Here is an 18983-nt window from a genome sequence, read left to right as displayed (position 1 = left end):
CCCCACAGTCACCAGATCTCAACCCAATAGAGCATCTTTGGGATGTGGTGGTATGGGAGCTTCGTGCCCTGGATGTGCATCCCACAAATCTCCATCAACTGCAAGATGCTATCCTATCAATATGGGCCAACATTTCTAAAGAATGCTTTCAGCACCTTGTGGCATGTAGAATTAAGGCAGTTCTGAAGGCCAAAGGGGGCCAAACGTTGTATTAGTATGGTGTTCCTAATAGTCCTTTAGGTGAGGTGTATATAGAAAAAAATTTCATAATAAAGATTACATTTTTTTGCATTTTATTCAAACAAAACAATATATACAGTCAACTTTATTTACAAATTCATTTTGATTAATATATACACAACTTGAACACATTACTGTGTTGAACATGTTATATAATCCTTTGAATAGGATTTTAGTTACTGTCATATATATAAAGTATATGTGACCCTCCCTTTGAAAACAAGGCTAACATCTCAACTATAAGATTTGGGGCATCTTTGAAATGACCTTACTCAGTCTATATTAAAGATATTAAGCTTATATGAATGTTTTTACACTATGTATGATTATTTTACTGTATGTAAATCACTAAAAATGACTTTAGCTGGATTTTTTTACAAACTGAGTGACAATCTCCACCAGCATTTGATTGCAGGCACCCCTTAGTTTATTTTGTTACCTACTGTATGCAATGAAATGCAGACATATTTAATTCTGAGTTTTTAGAGTAAATGGTTGGGCACGTTGTCAAAAAAAAAGGTCCCCAGCTGTCACATGGGCGGTACACTTTGTACCTAAAGACTCAAGAGTTCATATTAGTAGCTAAAAAGTACATATTGGTACCAAAGAGTGCATATTAATAGCTTAAAGATACATACTGGTACCAAATGTATACACGTCTCCACCTACATGGTGCATCTTAACAGCTAGGGACCAAATTTTCTTAAAAACAACACAAGAGCTACGTGAACAGGGCATAACTAATCACAAAATAGAAAGTACGACCACAAAATCAACGTATTATATACACATCATCTATCTTAAACTCATTATTCTTACAAAAAAGAAATGCATGTACATTTTGAGGAGTTAATTCTATGGTTAAAATCTCTCTCAAATGTATATTATTAACAGTATGTTACAAAATATTTACAGTGATATCCACATAACGTATGATCTACATATTTAGTACATACATGATTTCTAAATAAAGTACAGTATACTTAAGAAGTAATCAACAGGTTCACAGATTACTTGTCTGTACCGCAAACTAATAAATCCAGTTCAGCATTCTTAAAAGAAAAATCACAATCTGATGTATTGTCGATAGTTGAATTACTGAGGTAAAACACAACCTTATAAGTCCGTTTCCATCGAAACTAACCTGGTGGGTCATACGCATGTTTTGACATCTTGTGCGTTGCTGTTTATGTGGGCAATCTGAATCTGGCATTTGTAACGTCCTGATCCCACACTACTCATTCTTCATCCGTTTCGAAAATCTCCCAAATTTTTTGTACCACGATATTTGAGTATCAGTCAAACTAACACTTCATCTCTGCAAGACATTTTCATAGCAATCAAAACAAGTAAACTCCATCGGCCTTCAAGACTTTAGCATCTCCAGTGTGGAAACTTTGCTGTCGTCTGTCGTGGTCTCCTTGAGGCTGCTGCTCGTCTCTCGCCCCGAGTCGCGTTGGATGTTGGCTCTGGACGACCTCTGACGCCTCGTTCCTGTGCAATTGCAGCGCATCAGGTTCTTGATGGTGGTCCACATTTCCTCGTCTTTGTAAGAGTAGATGATCGGGTTCATGACAGAGTTGAGAACGGCGAGGAGGAGGAGGGAACGCTTGAACAACAGGATGTTACATTTTTCGCAGTTCAGTCCGTCCAGGAGAAGAACCACGAGCCCGGGGGTCCAGCAGATCACAAACGCTCCTAAAGAGACACAGATACACAGAGAGATAAATTAATGGAATTATTAATGATGTTTTTGTAATATTTAGGCATTTGTATTATTATTGTAGTGGTGAGATAACGAATTGCAAGCAACAGCTCACCCCTCAGTTTCAAAAACGCATATGGTAGCTGCCACATGACAAACATTTCGCCGACTGAGACAACTTTGGGACGAAACGCGCTCTGTAGAACAGTTTGTCTGTTTAGGGCTACTGTAAAAACATGATGGCGATTTGCAGTAATGGCGATTTCGCAGTGTATGGAGATAAAAACCTCATTCTAAGGTAATGAAAACAATACAGTTGATGATGTAAGGTCTTTATACACCACTGATAATATAGTTATGTAGATTATATTGCATTTCTTTTTATATTGCAAGGGATCCTTCTTAAAGTTACACATTGCACCTTTAACTGTTAATCTGCGGTATCTGTCTGTCTGTGTGTTTGTTTGTCTGTCTGTCTGTCTATCTGTTCATTTATTTGTCTGTCTGTCTGTCTGTCTGTCTGTCTGTCTGTCTGTCTAACCACTTATTTATCTAGCTGTTTATCTGTCTACGACGATATCTGTCTGTCTGCCTACTGTATCTGTCTGTGTGTTTGTTTGTCTGTCTATCTGTTCATTTATTTGTCTGTCTGTCTGTCTACCCACTTATGTATCTAGCTGTTGATCTGTCTACTACGATGTCTGTCTGTCTGCCAACCGTATCTGTCTGTGTGTTTGTTTGTCTGTCTATCTGTTCATTTTTTTTGTCTGTCTGTCTGTCTGTCTGTCTGTCTACCTACTTATGTATCTAGCTGTTTATCTGTCTACTACGATGTCTGTCTGTTTGCCTACTGTATCTGTATATGTGTTTGTTTGTTTGTCTTTCTATCTGTTTGTTTATTTATTTGTCTGTCTGTCTGTCTGTCTAACCACTTATTTATCTAGCTGTTTATCTGTCTACCACAATATCTGTCTGTCTGTCTACTGTATCTGTCTGTGTGTTTGTTTGTCTGTCTATCTGTTCATTTATTTGTCTGTCTGTCTGTCTAACCACTTATTTATCTAGCTGTTTATCTGTCTACCACAATATCTGTCTGTCTGCCTACTGTATCTGTCTGTGTGTTTGTTTGTTTGTCTGTCTATCTGTTCATTTATTTGTCTGTCTGTCTGTCTGTCTAACCACTTATTTATCTAGCTGTTTATCTGTCTACCACAATATCTGTCTGTCTGCCTACTGTATCTGTCTGTGTGTTTGTTTGTTTGTCTGTCTATCTGTTCATTTATTTGTCTGTCTGTCTGTCTGTCTAACCACTTATTTATCTAGCTGTTTATCTGTCTACCACAATATCTGTCTGTCTGCCTACTGTATCTGTCTGTGTGTTTGTTTGTCTGTCTATCTGTTCATTTATTTGTCTGTCTGTCTGTCTGTCTACCCACTTATGTATCTAGCTGTTGATCTGTCTACTACGATGTCTGTCTGTCTGCCAACTGTATCTGTCTGTGTGTTTGTTTGTCTGTCTATCTGTTCATTTATTTGTCTGTCTGTCTACCCACTTATGTATCTAGCTGTTGATCTGTCTACTACGATGTCTGTCTGTCTGCCAACTGTATCTGTCTGTGTGTTTGTTTGTCTGTCTATCTGTTCATTTTTTTTGTCTGTCTGTCTGTCTGTCTGTCTGTCTACCTACTTATGTATCTAGCTGTTTATCTGTCTACTACGATGTCTGTCTGTTTGCTTACTGTATCTGTATATGTGTTTGTTTGTTTGTCTTTCTATCTGTTTGTTTATTTATTTGTCTGTCTGTCTGTCTGTCTAACCACTTATTTATCTAGCTGTTTATCTGTCTACCACAATATCTGTCTGTCTGCCTACTGTATCTGTCTGTGTGTTTGTTTGTCTGTCTATCTGTTCATTTATTTGTCTGTCTGTCTGTCTAACCACTTATTTATCTAGCTGTTTATCTGTCTACCACAATATCTGTCTGTCTGCCTACTGTATCTGTCTGTGTGTTTGTTTGTTTGTTTGTTTGTCTGTCTATCTGTTCATTTATTTGTCTGTCTGTCTGTCTGTCTAACCACTTATTTATCTAGCTGTTTATCTGTCTACCACAATATCTGTCTGTCTGCCTACTGTATCTGTCTGTGTGTTTGTTTGTCTGTCTATCTGTTCATTTATTTGTCTGTCTGTCTGTCTGTCTGTCTACCCACTTATGTATCTAGCTGTTGATCTGTCTACTACGATGTCTGTCTGTCTGCCAACTGTATCTGTCTGTGTGTTTGTTTGTCTGTCTATCTGTTCATTTATTTGTCTGTCTGTCTACCCACTTATGTATCTAGCTGTTGATCTGTCTACTACGATGTCTGTCTGTCTGCCAACTGTATCTGTCTGTGTGTTTGTTTGTCTGTCTATCTGTTCATTTTTTTTGTCTGTCTGTCTGTCTGTCTGTCTACCTACTTATGTATCTAGCTGTTTATCTGTCTACTACGATGTCTGTCTGTTTGCTTACTGTATCTGTATATGTGTTTGTTTGTTTGTCTTTCTATCTGTTTGTTTATTTATTTGTCTGTCTGTCTGTCTACCCACTTATGTATCTGGCTGTTTATCTGTCTATGGTGTCTATCTGTCTGTCTACTGTATCTGTCTGTGTGTTTGTCTGTCTATTTATTTGTCTTTCTTTCTGTCTACCCACCTATCTATCTAGCCGTTTATCTGTCTACTGTATCTGTCTGTGTGCTTGCTTGTTTGTTTGTTTGTCTGTCTGTCTACTGTATCTGCTGAATGTGTTTGTCTATTTGTCTGTCTGACGACTTATGTATCTAGCTGCTTATCTGTCTACTACGATGTCTGTCTGTCTGTCTACCTTATCTGTCTGGGTGTTAGTTTGTCTGTCTACCCACTTATGTATCTAGCTGTTTATCTGTCTACTACGATGTCTGTCTGTCTGCCTACTGTATCTGTCTGTGTGTTTGTTAGTTTGTCTGTCTATCTGTTTGTTTATTTATTTGTCTATCTGTCTACTGTATCTGTCTGTGTGTTTGTTTGTTTGTCTGTCTATCTGTTTGTTTATTTATTTGTCTATCTGTCTACTGTATCTGTCTGTGTGCTTGTTTGTTTGTCTGTCTGTCTACTGTATCTGCTGAATGTGTTTGTCTATTCGTCTGTCTGACGACTTATGTATCTAGCTGCTTATCTGTCTACTACGATGTCTGTCTGTCTGCCTACTGTATCTGTCTGTGTGTGTTTTTGTTTGTCTGTCTATCTGTTTGTTTATTTATTTGTCTATCTGTCTACTGTATCTGTCTGTGTGCTTGTTTGTTTGTCTGTCTGTCTATTGTATCTGCTGAATGTGTTTGTCTATTCGTCTGTCTGTCTGTCTACCCACTTATGTATCTGGCTTTTTATCTGTCTACTATGTTGTCTGTCTATCTGCCTACTGTATCTGTCTGTGTGTGTTTTTGTTTGTCTGTCTATCTGTTTATTTATCTGTCTGTCTGTCTGTCTACCCACCTATGTATCTAGCTGTTTATCTGTCTATGGTGTCTATCTGTCTGTCTACTGTATCTGTCTGTGTGTTTATTTGTTTGTCTGTCTGTCTGTCTGTCTACTGTATCTGTTGTATGTGTTTGTCTGTCTGTCTATTTATTTGTCTGTCTTTCTGTCTACCCACCTATCTATCTAGCCGTTTATCTGTCTACTGTGTCTGTCTATCTGTGTGTCTGTCTGTCTATTGTATCTGTCTGTGTCTTTGTTTGTTTGTCTGTCTGTCTGCCCACCTATGTATCTAGCTGTTTATTTGTCTACTGCGTCTGTCTGTCAACTGTGTCTGTTTGTGTGTTTGTCTATCTGTCTGTCTGTCTATTTATTTATTTGTTTGTCTGTCTGTCTACCCACCTATGTATCTAGCTGTTTATCTATCAACTGTGTCTGTGTGTCTGTCTGTCTACTGTATCTGTCTGTGTCTTTGGTTTGTTTGTTTGTATATCTGTTTATTTATTTGTTTGTCGGTCTGTGTTTATCTGTCTACTGTGTCTGTCTATCTGTCTGTCTATTTATTTGTCTGTCTGTCTGTCCCACCTATGTATCTAGCCGTTTATCTGTCTACTGTGTCTGTCTATCTGTGTGTGTGTGTGTGTGTGTGTGTGTGTGTGTGTGTGTGTGTGTGTGTGTGTGTGTGTGTGTGTGTGTCTGTCTGTCTACTGTATCTGCTTGTGTGTGTTTGTTTGTTTGTTTGTTTGTCTATCTGTTTATTTATTCATCTGTCTGTCTACCCACTTATGTATCCACCTGTTTATCTGTCTACAGTGTCTGTCTGTCTGTCTGTCTGTCTGTCTGTCTGTCTGTCTGTCTGTCTACTGTAACTGTTTGTTTGTTTGTTTGTTTGTTTGTATGTCTGCCTGTATGTCTACCCACCTATGTGTCTAACTGTTTATTTGTCTACTGTGTCTGTCTGTCTGTCTACTTTGTCTGTCTGTCTGTCTGTCTACCTACCCACCTATGTATCTATCTGTTTATCTGTCTTCTGTGTCTGTATATCTATTGTATTTATCTGTCTGTCTATCTGTTTACTGTATCTATTTGTCTGTCTGTCTGTCTGTCTGTCTGTCTGTCTACCATACCTATTGTATTTGTCATCTGTATCTACTCTATGTCTCTATGTCAATCTATCTCTGGTTCAGATGTAAGAAAAGTTCAAATTATTCTGAGAAAAAATTACAATATGTTCATTAATGTTTGTATTTAATTTTCTGTATCTAATTAAATAACATGAATAAATGTTAAATGTGTCCAAGCACATCGAAAATAAATACTGTATCAACTCACCTACATGTGAAAATATTTTTCAGGAAGTGAAAACAGAGAAAGTTATCATTGGTTCCCACGGGCAATCAGATTGCAGCATTTTTTATCATGAAACCCGGCTTAGCTGAACCTCTAAACACAACCTTTACCAAATAGCCTCTTCACCTTGTCTTGAAACAAACTACTATTTCTCATGTCGTGTCCTCAAAGCACTCTCAGAGAATGCGTTTCTGTCCTGACATGTTCAAAAAGCCCTCATAGTGAATCACTGCATCAAAGCTGCTTTCAGTTGTACTTCCCATTAATTCTTTCAAGTTAGCATGAAGTCCCGTCTGCACCGCAAAAACAAGCTCGGACAAACAGGATGGATATCAGGTGTTTGACATGTATCGGCACGTCCTTCAAAACTAAAAAAAAAATACACTGAACAATGACAAGCTTTTCTCTGCCTGTGCGATTTTTGTGTAGGTTCTTTCAATTGAAACTGCATGCAACCTTTAATTTGAAAGTGTGATAAATGTGCTTAAGTGGCTAAAGAAAGGCTTACTACTGGGGGAGCACATATATGGTAGAGGTTACATTGAAACCTCATCAAACGGGGGTTCCTCTGAGGTTTCTGCTAAGTTCGCCATTTAAGTGAACACTCGTACCCTTTAATTGTATTAAAAAAAAAAACATCTGGAGGATTGAGGCATGCCATATTTGTTCAAGATGTGTTGTGTAAAATCCCTGCATTTATGCATTTATTACACAGCACACTTCACAAACAGTAGTAAAACAGTGGTGGCCTTGTGCAGATCTCAAAATGACCAGAATATTTTAAAATAAGTCTCGGAAAATCTAAAATTGTACAAAGGAACAATTGATAAAATTGTACAAAGGAATGGTCACCATGCTTGGGCTGTCAGAGGATAAAATGACATCCAGATGCAACATTAAAAAAATATAATTGAATTATTTAAAGCCTTACAGTAAATAATGACAGCCTTTTTATTGGCAACCCCGGTAACCAAACTGAAAAGATATTGTGTGAAACAATGCAATGCTATAATGTTACACGCTATTCTGCAACAGACAAAGATGAGCTCATTCAATATTTATGCGATTTCAGCAGTTCCTGTTTAGTTTAATTCAATTTAAATTTTATTTTATTTATTAAAACAGCAGCTTTACATGAATAAAAGCAGGAGAAAACCGAAAAATCCATGGACAACATAAGCAGCAGAGTACAGCAGCTAAGATTAAACCGTACTAGCAAGCATAGTAATAATGTAACGTATAGAAGAGAGTTCAAAGTTAAAGGAATAGTCCATTTTCTTAAAAGAAAAATCCAGATAATTTACTCACCACCATGTCATCCAAAATGTTGATGTCTTTCTTTGTTCAGTGGAGAAGAAATTATGTTTTTTGAGGAAAACATTGCAGGATTTTTCTCATTTTAATGGACTTTAATAGACACCAACAATTAATACTTAACTCAACACTTAACAGTTTTTTTCAACAGAGTTTCAAAGGACTCTAAACGATCACAAACGAGGCATAAGGGTCTTAACTAGCAAAACGATTGTCATTTTTGACAATAAAAATAACAAATATACACTTTTAAAGCACAACTTCTCTTCTAGATCCGGTCGTGACGCGTCAGCGTGACCCCACACAATACGTCATGACGTCAAGAGGTCACAGAGGACGAACGCGAAACTCCGCCCCAGTGTTTACAAGTGTGTTAAAAGAGGACCGTTCCTACGTTGTTGTATGTCAACTGATACTAATTAATGTCTTTAAGTGTCAGTGTCAGTTTATTGTTTACAATGGTCCGCAAATGTGCGTTTTATATATGTAACACGTGACCTCCCACATCACTACGCATTTACGTTAGGTCGCGCTGGACCGGACCTAGACGAGAAGTTGTGGTTTAAAAAAACATTTTTTTTTTCTTGTCAAAAATGACAATCGTTTTGCTAGATAAGACCCTTATGCCTCGTTTGGCTGTTAAGTGTTGAGTTAAGTATTAATTGTTGGTGTCTATTAAAGTCCATTAAAATGAAAAAAATCCTGCAATGTTTTCCTCAAAAAACTTAATTTCTTCTCGACTGAACAAAGAAAGACATCAACATTTTGGATGACATGGTGGTGAGTAAATTATCTGGATTTTTCTTTTAAGAAAATGGAATATTCCTTTAAGCCAATTTCAGCTGACTCCCTTGGGGGTTGAAAAAACTCCAGGGAGTAAAAGTTTTGACTATTTTCAAGCTCGATTTCACGCTCGAAGTTCAGATGCAAAACCCTCTTAGTGCGTCTGACATGTTTCCTTGTAAATCAGCATTTTTTTTATGTCATCAGGGTCTTATGTCTCGGTTTAGTAATTTCACTTTGATGGAAATGAAAAGATCATTGGTCAGCGATTGAAATGTCTTGTCACTTTAGTCATTTCATTGGTATTTTAACAAATTTGACTCTTTCACTGCAAAATGCATGCAAGCATTTTTGGCAGACAAAACAATTGCAAAATCACCAAAGATGCAACTAGAAACATTGCAAATATTGAAAGTCAGAATGTACAAAGGATTTAGGTCCAAGTACTCACAAGGGAAACAAGTTTGAATGTGAAACACGGTCGATTCGTGCGCCGCAGTTCATCAAATGCATCTTCCATGCACTTAGGGCTTTGCTTAAAAATTAAAGTGCCATTTATCGGCCAACAAAGCGGTATTTCTAAATGGCCTGAGGCCGGGATTAAGCAGATTAATCAAAGGTATTTGATGAACATATAATACTTGCCAAGAGCATTTGGTTAAAGTTGCCATGAAACGGAAGTAGCGATTGTCAAATTTTCCACGTAATGATGTATATTCAAGTGAAACGGTTTTTGAAATAAATTTTAAGAAGTTAGGGCTGGAATTCGTCCATCGAGAACTGATTGGATCGTTTGAAGTTGGGTCATGTTGCTAATTGCTAATCGCTGCAATTTTTTTCGGACTGCGCCCCCCTGCCAAACCATATGACTGGAAATAAAGAGAGATCCTTTTTCAGGAGGGGAGGAGATTTGTGTTTTTTATTAGGGATGCACCGAATATTCGGCCACCGAAAACTTTCGTCCGGAAATGGCCCAAAAGAGACTTTTAGCACCGAAACAATACGGCCGAAATGTTGTGATGACGCAAACAGAAACCGCAAACAGATAAACTCATACTGTAATCCATTAACATTCATTTGGCGAATAAAGCACTGAATAACAACGTAATGTTTTTATGTGGAGGGACTGTTGCTTGCGCTGTTTGGGATTCACCCTCGGTCTCTGTGTGTGCGCGCGTTTAAGTGCCCTCAATAGTGTACTCACGCGTTTAAAAAAGAAAGGGCACATATAAACAAAATTATCTCCACAGTATTCTTTAATAAAAAGATTTGTTTATGTCTTAAGTGTATGTATAGATTACAGTCAGAAACCAGTGCTTATTTGGTCTTAAAGAGACAGTTACCCCAATTAACCTACTTAAGTCTGTGTCATTAATGTTAATCAAACAACCCAAGACAAAGAGAAAATCACTTCTGTAGCTCTAAAATAATAATATATTTAATTTATACAAAACAGTGTTATGACTCATTTAATTCGATTTCTGAATGTATAACTTTGTGCTTTTTTATAAATGTTTGCAATTTCTTTATTTGTTATGAAATTTTTTCCCACCCTCTTTTTGCTGACCCGAAAAATAATCTGATCCGTGCCTCAAAAACTGTAATGTGAGCCGAACCGTGAGTTTTGTGATCCGTCACACGCCTGGTAAAGTTTGTACACAGTGATAGCCATAAATGCAATGGTACTAATAATTAAATAATAATAAAAATATATATAAAATAAAAAAATTATAAATTATTTTGGTGTTTCGGTTTCAGTTTTCGGCCTTGGTTTACTCTTTTTCAGTTTTCGGTTTCGGCCAAGAATTTTTATTAGATTTAGATTAAAGATAACAAGGGCACATAAATTAAAAAATATAATAATAAAGCTCACAGATAAAGGTACATTCACATTATAAGCGATTTTGTCGCTGTGTGTCGCTCATCGCTTTCGATGAGGTCGTAAGGAGGAGTTTCTAAATCTGGTTGTCATAAACAAATGAGTACTGTCCACTCCAGTAATTGATGAAAGATGGGTGACTGGTAGTCCCTCCCGAAAGTTGCTCATAATTTGCATAAAGTTAAACTTTTCTCAACTTTATTGCATGACTCGACACGCCCGTCGCCAACGGTCACTATTGCTCGTGTCACCGGAAGTTGCCAATCTTCCATCGAAATGAATGAGATTTTGTCGCTCTGCTACTGCTAGTCCCTGCTAGTCTGAATACAGCTTTAGTCATTAGTAAAAAAAAAATCATAATATTACGAAACAAATTTTTGTTTTTTATTCCGTTTCGACTTTAATATCATTATCTCATTTTTGTCAGAGGGGTGTTTATCGGCTTTTGCACCAGAGTTGCTCAATCGTTACCCAGCTACAAACTTACATTTAATTGTATGCAAATAAACTTTTTGTAATCTTTGTTTTGAGGTCACATTCTTTTAAATCCCATTTTTTGTATAGCATAAATAATACCTGTGAAATGATAACGCTCAAAGTTAAATGTCAGGTGACTTTCAAAGCCTACAGCGAACGGCCGGTTTGGACTACAGCTCTCTACTTCCTGCTTTAATGATGTCACTAGAACAGTTTCCGCCCACAGGAATACGTCAGTCGCCAGCTAAGCTAACGGCAAGCTAAACTGCTTTCGAATCACAACACACTAAACAAACTACACAATCAGAACTTGTTACGTATGAAGGAAGGACTTCATAGAACAAGGAAGACATCAGCCTGTTTTGAGGACAGTGAAAACAGCGCTATACAGATAAGTAAATTCTGTGAAAAATACCACGTTATTTACACGTGAAACATGAACACATGTTATATTGTACTGTAAACACAATCAAAAAACACAGAAAGAACAGGACCTTTAAGTAAAGAAACATTTTGTTAACTTCATGTGGGGCTTTTCTTAGCAAACATTAACATAAGAGATTTACTTAGCTTTCCGTGTCTAGCATTATTTAAACAAAGAATTTCAAAGAAGAGACGTGTGACAGATTAACGTAACCTTCACCTCACATGTGACAGGACAACAAAGAAAGAATGTAGCATTTTAAAACTCGAGCATCTGCAGTTTGCTGAAGAAATAACTAATGGGTACTGGCCTGTAAACTCGGATAAACCACAGCCCTACGCATCTTCATTATGTAGAGTCTCCGAGACGTTACCTCTGCTTTCAAAACAAAAATCTCTTTTCCGGAAAACAAAGCCATGCTGTCTGGCCAAAACAGGATCTTCGCACATGTGAACTATTGGCTTGAAAAGACACGCACTGTACTGTACAGTATGTGAGGTTACGACAGCGAAGCCACAGGCCACTTACAGCGGTGGTTTGATTCAGATTCCAGTCAGTGTAAAGATCGACCTTGTGTGAGATAATTATACGGCCCTGAAGAAACCCTGCTGTGCTGGGAAATGGCCAGCTCCTCCACATCAACCCTATCTGTTAGACAAAGTTACTGTACTCCTTAAAGTAACAACTTGCTTTTATCAAACTTTCATCTGAGCTTCCTAGAAATGACTTTGAAGAACTTTGTTACACTAAAAAGAGTTTTTGGCACTGATTTATTGTAAGTGGTGGACCAGCAAATCCATGCTAAAAGACGTCAACCATCATGGCCTTGTTGGTAAACCTGGTTGGCTGAATAGGTTTTGATGGTTAAGACAGTTGGGAAGCAGGTTTGGACACAAACACATCCAAGTGCCCGGGTTTTTAAAGGGTATATTGACTGCAATTGTAAAGGTTGACTGTCTGAATATTTTATATTTGATTCTTGAATTGTGTTTTTATCACTATTTATCTTTTAATAACATTTAGCCAATGCAAAGGTCGGACAGTGTTTGTGCGTCTCATTGTTTGTTAACCATCTGTTAACATGCCTTTTAACCCATGCAGCTTATCTTGTCTAGTGAGACTCAATCGAGATCTCCAAATCGAATGAATTTACAAAAGGTACAAAACAAAAGGCCAACTGTGTCGTAAATATGTTATTGTTTTTCCAAAACTGCAATGAGTTAAGCAGACAGAAAAAAATCATTGTTATTCTTGTCATATAACAAGTCTCCCTTAAAGGTAAACACCACTGTTTTTCAATATTTTACCATGTTTGACCTCAACTTAGAAAAATTAATACAAACCTATCTTTATTCAATGCGTGCACTTAATCTTTGTACTGCGCGTTGTGAATGTGTTAGCATTTAGCCTAGCCCCATTCATTCCTTAGGATCCAAATAGGGATGAATTTAGAAGCCACCAAACACTTCCATGTTTTCACTATTTAAAGACTGTTACATGAGTAGTTAAACGAGTAAGTATGGTGGCACAAAATAAAACATGACGATTTTTAGGGGATAAAAAATGAGAACTATATTGTATGGCGGAAGAGCACTTAGTTTGCAGCACTTTGACCTTGGAGCGCAGTAACATCATCACTTCTGACTCCTCCCCCTCTCATTCAAACTTCTGTCAATATTACTGCGCCCAAGGTCGAAGGGCTGCAAACTAATGGGGCATACACACCAAACGCGAGTTCAGCAATTTGCGCGAGTAGATTACATACAAAGTCAATGCAAAGACGCGTGGCGATGCGAATGACGCGAATAGGGCGGCGCGAATAGGGCGGCACGACTGTCGCGAAAAACACACACTTTTCGTCTCAAACGCGCCTTCACACAAGTTGAAAATATTCAACTCAGGAAAAAAATTGGCATGACATAAAGTTAAATCCTGCGAGTAATCTAGAGCGAGCAACGCGATGCTACGCATTTGGTGTGTACGTAGCATAAGTGCTCTTCCGCCATACAATATAGTTCTCATTTTTAATTAGCTAAAAAAATTGCCACGTTTTATTTTGTGTCACCATACTTACTCGTGTAACTACTCACCTAAAAGTCTTTAAATAGGGAAAACATGGAAGTGTTTGGTGGCTTCTAAATTCATCCCTGTTTGGATCCTAAGAAATGAATGGGGCTAGGCTAAATGCTAACACATTCACAACGTACTGTACAAACATTATGTGTATGCATTGAAAAAAAATGGGTATGTATTAATTCGTCTAATTTGAGGTAAGAACATAGTAAAATATTGAAAAACTGTGGTGTTTTCCTTTAACTCTTTCCCCATCACGGAGCTTTTTATCAGTGTTTCCTCAATTAGGTTAGGTGATATCCCACGCTTGATTCTTGTTTTAAGGATCAGTTGTTTATCACACAACGTATACAAGAATAAGTTTAATCAAGTCTACACTTAACAGGATCTGTGATCACATCCCTTCAATCTAAATATTTACTATGTCTATGTAACAAAGTCACAGTAATATTTACTCACACTTGCCCCAACCGACTATTTTTGGGTGGGTGACAAGTTTGGCAAGAAACTGAGATTATGTGTCATATTTTTGTGAGCTGAATCTACAGATTCAGCGTTCTGCGTGTCTTTATCATGCTTAAAGTATAAGGTGTGGACTTTGGACAGGGTTATAGTGGCTGTGGGAAAACTATAAACCAACTTATCCTGTAATTGCCATTGAACTTCGACTTAGGAGCCACGATTCCCTTGAGGGTTAATACCTCACGCTGACTGATACGTATCACGGTCTGGAATGCGTGTGGGGGTTCGACGTGACGATTTCAACGCATGGTTTGCAAAGCAACTTGACCTTACATTCCACAAGACCCAATCTGATAAAAAAGATCACTTAGTCAAAAGGACATACGGTAAACAATACTAACCTAGTACGGTCATCACAGTTTTGATCAGTTTGATTGGCGTCCTCTTGCGATTTATAGATCCAGAGGTATGAGCCTTCATAACGGCCGTTTTCCTCATCACATAAATGTATATCCTTATGTATATGCCCACCATGATGAGAAAAAGCACCAAGTTGGACACAGACCAGAAGATCAGGTAGCTCCGGCTAAAGATGGGAGCCAGCTTGGAGCACAGGTCCAGACTACAGATACAGTTCCAGCCCAAACTAGGCACCGCACCCATGAATATAGAGATAGCCCAGACCAGGGCGATCAGGAGGGTCACCCTACGCTTGGTGAGGTTACTGTGAACCTTGCAGTTCATCACAGAGATGTAGCGCTCGAGGGCGATCACCACAAGGTTAGACAGGGACGCAGACAGGCTCGTGTCCAGCAGACCCTGCCGAAAAAAGTAGGCCTGCACCGACAGCTCAGGAGATTTTGTTCCCGTGTTGAACATGAGATACACGTAAGCGATGCCAGCCAGAAAATCCGAGGCTGCGAGGTTGGAGAGGAGATAGTAGAACGGGTAGTGAAACCGCCGGTTTGTGACCACCGATGCGATGACCATGGCATTAGCCACTAAGATGAAGCAGCAGCATATAGATCCAGCAACCTGAACCAGGATGAGTTTCGTTTTGTCCCAGTCATCTGAGCTGGTTCTGTTGCTGATGTTGTAGAAGAAGCCCATGGGCTTGTCATAGTAGCAACTGTTGTTCCTGGCCATCTTCGGACAATATTACTATGAGTGAAGAGGAGACAAATGAGGATATAAAAAACTTTGATTCATATCTATATTTTGCTAATACGTTAAACTGTGTAGTTTTGGGGCTTGAACTTGAAGGATTAGTATTATTAATACAATTTGCATGTATTTGTTTAAATATTATGTATGCAAGTTACCTTTGCATGCTGTTCAGTTGTTAAAGAAGTCTAAACTTTGCAGTAAAACGGAAAAGCGATTGTTTATTTTAAGTTTCCTAAATGTTTGTCAAAGTTTGTTATTGTTTGTTAAAAATGTATACAATACAAAGGTTGTGTATTTTGACTGCTACTTTCATGCATTTTATGATTCCTTTACTTCGTTATAATCATATCATATGTAATTCATTAGTGTCATTTTTCTACAAATACACTCCGCATGATTGTAAAATAGGAAATGCGGTCAATGTATTTCCTCTCTGCCAGTAGAACATGTGGTTAACACCTAGTCATGCATGAAAAAATAGAAACCAGCATAAATTTGAAAAATACCTTGATATCAATGTTAGGTCATCATTACTAGATGGGTACCTGCTTTTGCCCGATCTCATGAATCATCTTTCTGTTTACTTTTGTCATCATAGTGCTCCTACATGCATTATTTTTACACATTATGAGCATGTTTACAACCAGCAAATTTGTATTTCTCATTCTCTTTACAGAGATATCAATAAAACCATGCTACATGTGTAAACATACAATCCATCTGTCGCAGGTACTGCATCTTAATGACAAAAGTTTATTATTTGCATGCATTTTGACAGTAAACTTTCATTTAACCCTCCTGTTATGTTTAACTTTTAGCAAATAGTTTAATATATGCTAAATAACTTTAAACTTAAAATAAAATTGTAGGAAAAAAGCATAATTTTTTCTTTCTTTATATGCACAAATTGTACATTTAATAGATTCATTTCTATTTTTAGCACATAAATTTAGTGTATATTTAAACAAATAAAAGTAGTAATGAAAATAATATATATAACATTTATTTTATTTGAGAACAGTTTTATACATATTAATAGTAAAAAAACACTCAGTAGATCAGTTTTACAGGAACACTGTGTATACTGTACGTACCTGTACATGTATATACTTGGAGACACTTTTATCCAAAGTGACTAAAAGTAACTTCAAGTCAAAAAGTATCAAGGAAAAGCCATAAAGTAGGTGTAAAAATACACTTAGCATATTTTTCAGAGATTTTAAAGTAGCTTTGGTGATAATTTGACCCTAAACGTAATACTTGCAGCTGATTTTGTCCGCGCACACACGACGCGCCCGCGCGCACGGACACAGACGGTCATTCAGCATGAGTACAATAACAAAAATGACACCCTCATTGGGGGCTGAGCACATATTAAAATCATTCCTGCGGGCGGCCAAGTCTGGCGAGAGAGAACATGATGTGATCACTACTGGCACAAATAAGTCAGAATACGCACGGGATAATTACAAGGCAACAGGCAAAACAATTGAAGTAATGTTGCTTTTCACAAAAATAAGGAATAAAGCTCACGGCGGTAGTGATCCAAAGTGTAAAACATTTAGAATTATCTATTTTTGCACGTATACACATAATGCAGTTTTATTATAGCCTAAATAGAGTTTTCATTACATATTAATACAAAAGTTGCAAGTGTCCATCGGAAGGCGCGCACCTGACGTTTTAGTTCCAAAAGGTACAAGCGAGAGAAAACAAAGTGCGCGACTTTGAATTGATTCAAATTTAAAGATACCAAGTGATTGCTTAACGCACTGGCGCTGTGTGCCTCCCGTTCAAACGTTCTGGCGCCGGGGCTGAATATAACCAGGAGTAACTTTCCTAAGGAATGTTTAAAAACCTGCGCAAATACATGCAGTACAATGTTCAGTTGAATGAAAGCACTTACCAGTAACAAAAAAACTCGTCAGGTCCTCGGTGTATTCTCCATTAGATATGTGAAGTTTCGCTTCAGTCTGGTGCGACTGGCAAAGTATCATCTGAAGGCTTATCTTGAGTTTGAGGGCGGAGAAACGAGAGGTGTGTCCGACTACAGGCGAAGCTGCGCAGATATGATATCAACGTATCGCGAGGAGAATTCAAAAGCTGCGCTCTTGCGAGACTTTTACGTCATGCACGGAATGGTCTGCACAGAGCCGCATGAAAACGAACATCACTTTTTATCTACAGCATGTGGAAAGGGCGTGGAAAGCGCGCGCATAGACATACACAATCTGGTCTACACCCTCACATAAATTAACCATGTTTTTAATATAGTATCGACGTTTAAAGATAAATTGATTTCCATTTATGCTACAAATATTATAGTTAAACTAAGCTACAATGGGAAATGTGTGGTTAGCATACTATTGTTATTTTTCGTAAGGACAAAAACAGGAATAAAAAGTCCTAGTGGGAATCAAGTGAACAAAACGTTTTGTGTGTCGGTATGAACAAGTGACGCGTTGCACCGGGACGCTTTAAACGCGCTATTGCGTAACATCGCGTACGAAGGTAGCGCCTCAAAACGTATCGATGGTATATTTGATGGGTCTTTTTAAACGATAGCCTGACTCATTTATGCTCATTTAGGTACACATCCTGTACTCTAAATACAGGAAGACTTATAATGTATAAACTTTTTAAAATCAAATAAAATATTGAAATTATAGTTTTTATATTAATGTGTATATTATATATACATTAAATGTACACCTTTTGGACAAAAAAACAGTAAATTTATAGTAAAATTATTGTAACCACGTACATTATTCACCATTCACACTATGAGAATGTGACTAGTTTATTTGAGCAGTCATCCTCATCTCAGAACAAAAAGTCCAAGTCCAACACACACTGAAAAAGAGGCTCTTGACAAATTGTGTCGAAATAAAGATATCGTAATTTAACCCGGAGGGCTTTATAATCAGGAGGCTCTTCGTCAATTAGAAAATTCATCCTACTATCGAGTTTTACCATCAGCTCCAACAGCCCAGTTTCAGAGAGATGATGGCCTATAGTAGTCGTAACAATAGTAACCATTAGTCACATCCCTTCCTAGTTATCTTAGAGATACAGCAGATTTCCTCCAGTGTTTATCAACTATTCATAATGTTGAACAGGATGTAATACTTATGGATGGGACTTTACTATAACTAACATTCCACATCATGAAGGTCTATTGGCCTTAAAACATTCCCTTGATTCACGTGTTGAAGATGATGGCCTTCCATCCAAATTCATCATTGAAATGGCTGAAATGGTTCTCTTCTCACCAAAAATTATTTCTTATTTGAAAACCAGTATTATTTACAGATTGAGGGCATGGCCATGGGGGCTACTATGGCGCCTGACTATGCCAATTTATATCTTAGTGTTTTGGAGGTTCTATACACAAATTGTTTAAGACCATCGATTAAATTTACTCATGAGGTTGGAACTACAAATGTAAGTTTTTTGGATACTTGTTAATCAATTGTTGATAAAAAAATCATTTCCTATCTTTATAGAAAAGACACAGTTAAGAATAGTCTCCTCCATGCTACCAGTGCCCATCCTACTCCATTTAAACGTGGGTTACCCTATAGACGGTTTCAGCAGTAACAACATAAACACGCAGCTTT

General features: G+C 37.6%; 1 protein-coding gene across 1 annotated transcript; it reads right to left on the bottom strand.

Annotated features, from left to right (window-relative positions):
* Window positions 1-276: 276 nt before the first annotated feature.
* On the bottom strand, window positions 277-17382 carry lpar3 (lysophosphatidic acid receptor 3). Its single transcript, XM_065259556.1, has 3 exons — window positions 17270-17382; window positions 14598-15357; window positions 277-1938 (listed from the first exon to the last, which is right to left on the bottom strand). Exons 2-3 carry the CDS (start codon window positions 15340-15342, stop codon window positions 1607-1609), a joined length of 1077 nt encoding a protein of 358 aa, XP_065115628.1. The 5' UTR covers window positions 15343-15357; window positions 17270-17382; the 3' UTR covers window positions 277-1606.
* Between the last annotated feature and the right edge of the window lie 1601 nt (window positions 17383-18983).

Source organism: Paramisgurnus dabryanus, chromosome 24, assembly GCF_030506205.2.
Source record: "Paramisgurnus dabryanus chromosome 24, PD_genome_1.1, whole genome shotgun sequence".
Lineage (NCBI taxonomy): Eukaryota > Metazoa > Chordata > Actinopteri > Cypriniformes > Cobitidae > Paramisgurnus > Paramisgurnus dabryanus.
Note: the sequence above shows the minus strand (reverse complement) of the source record. Positions and strands in the feature narration are given on the sequence as shown.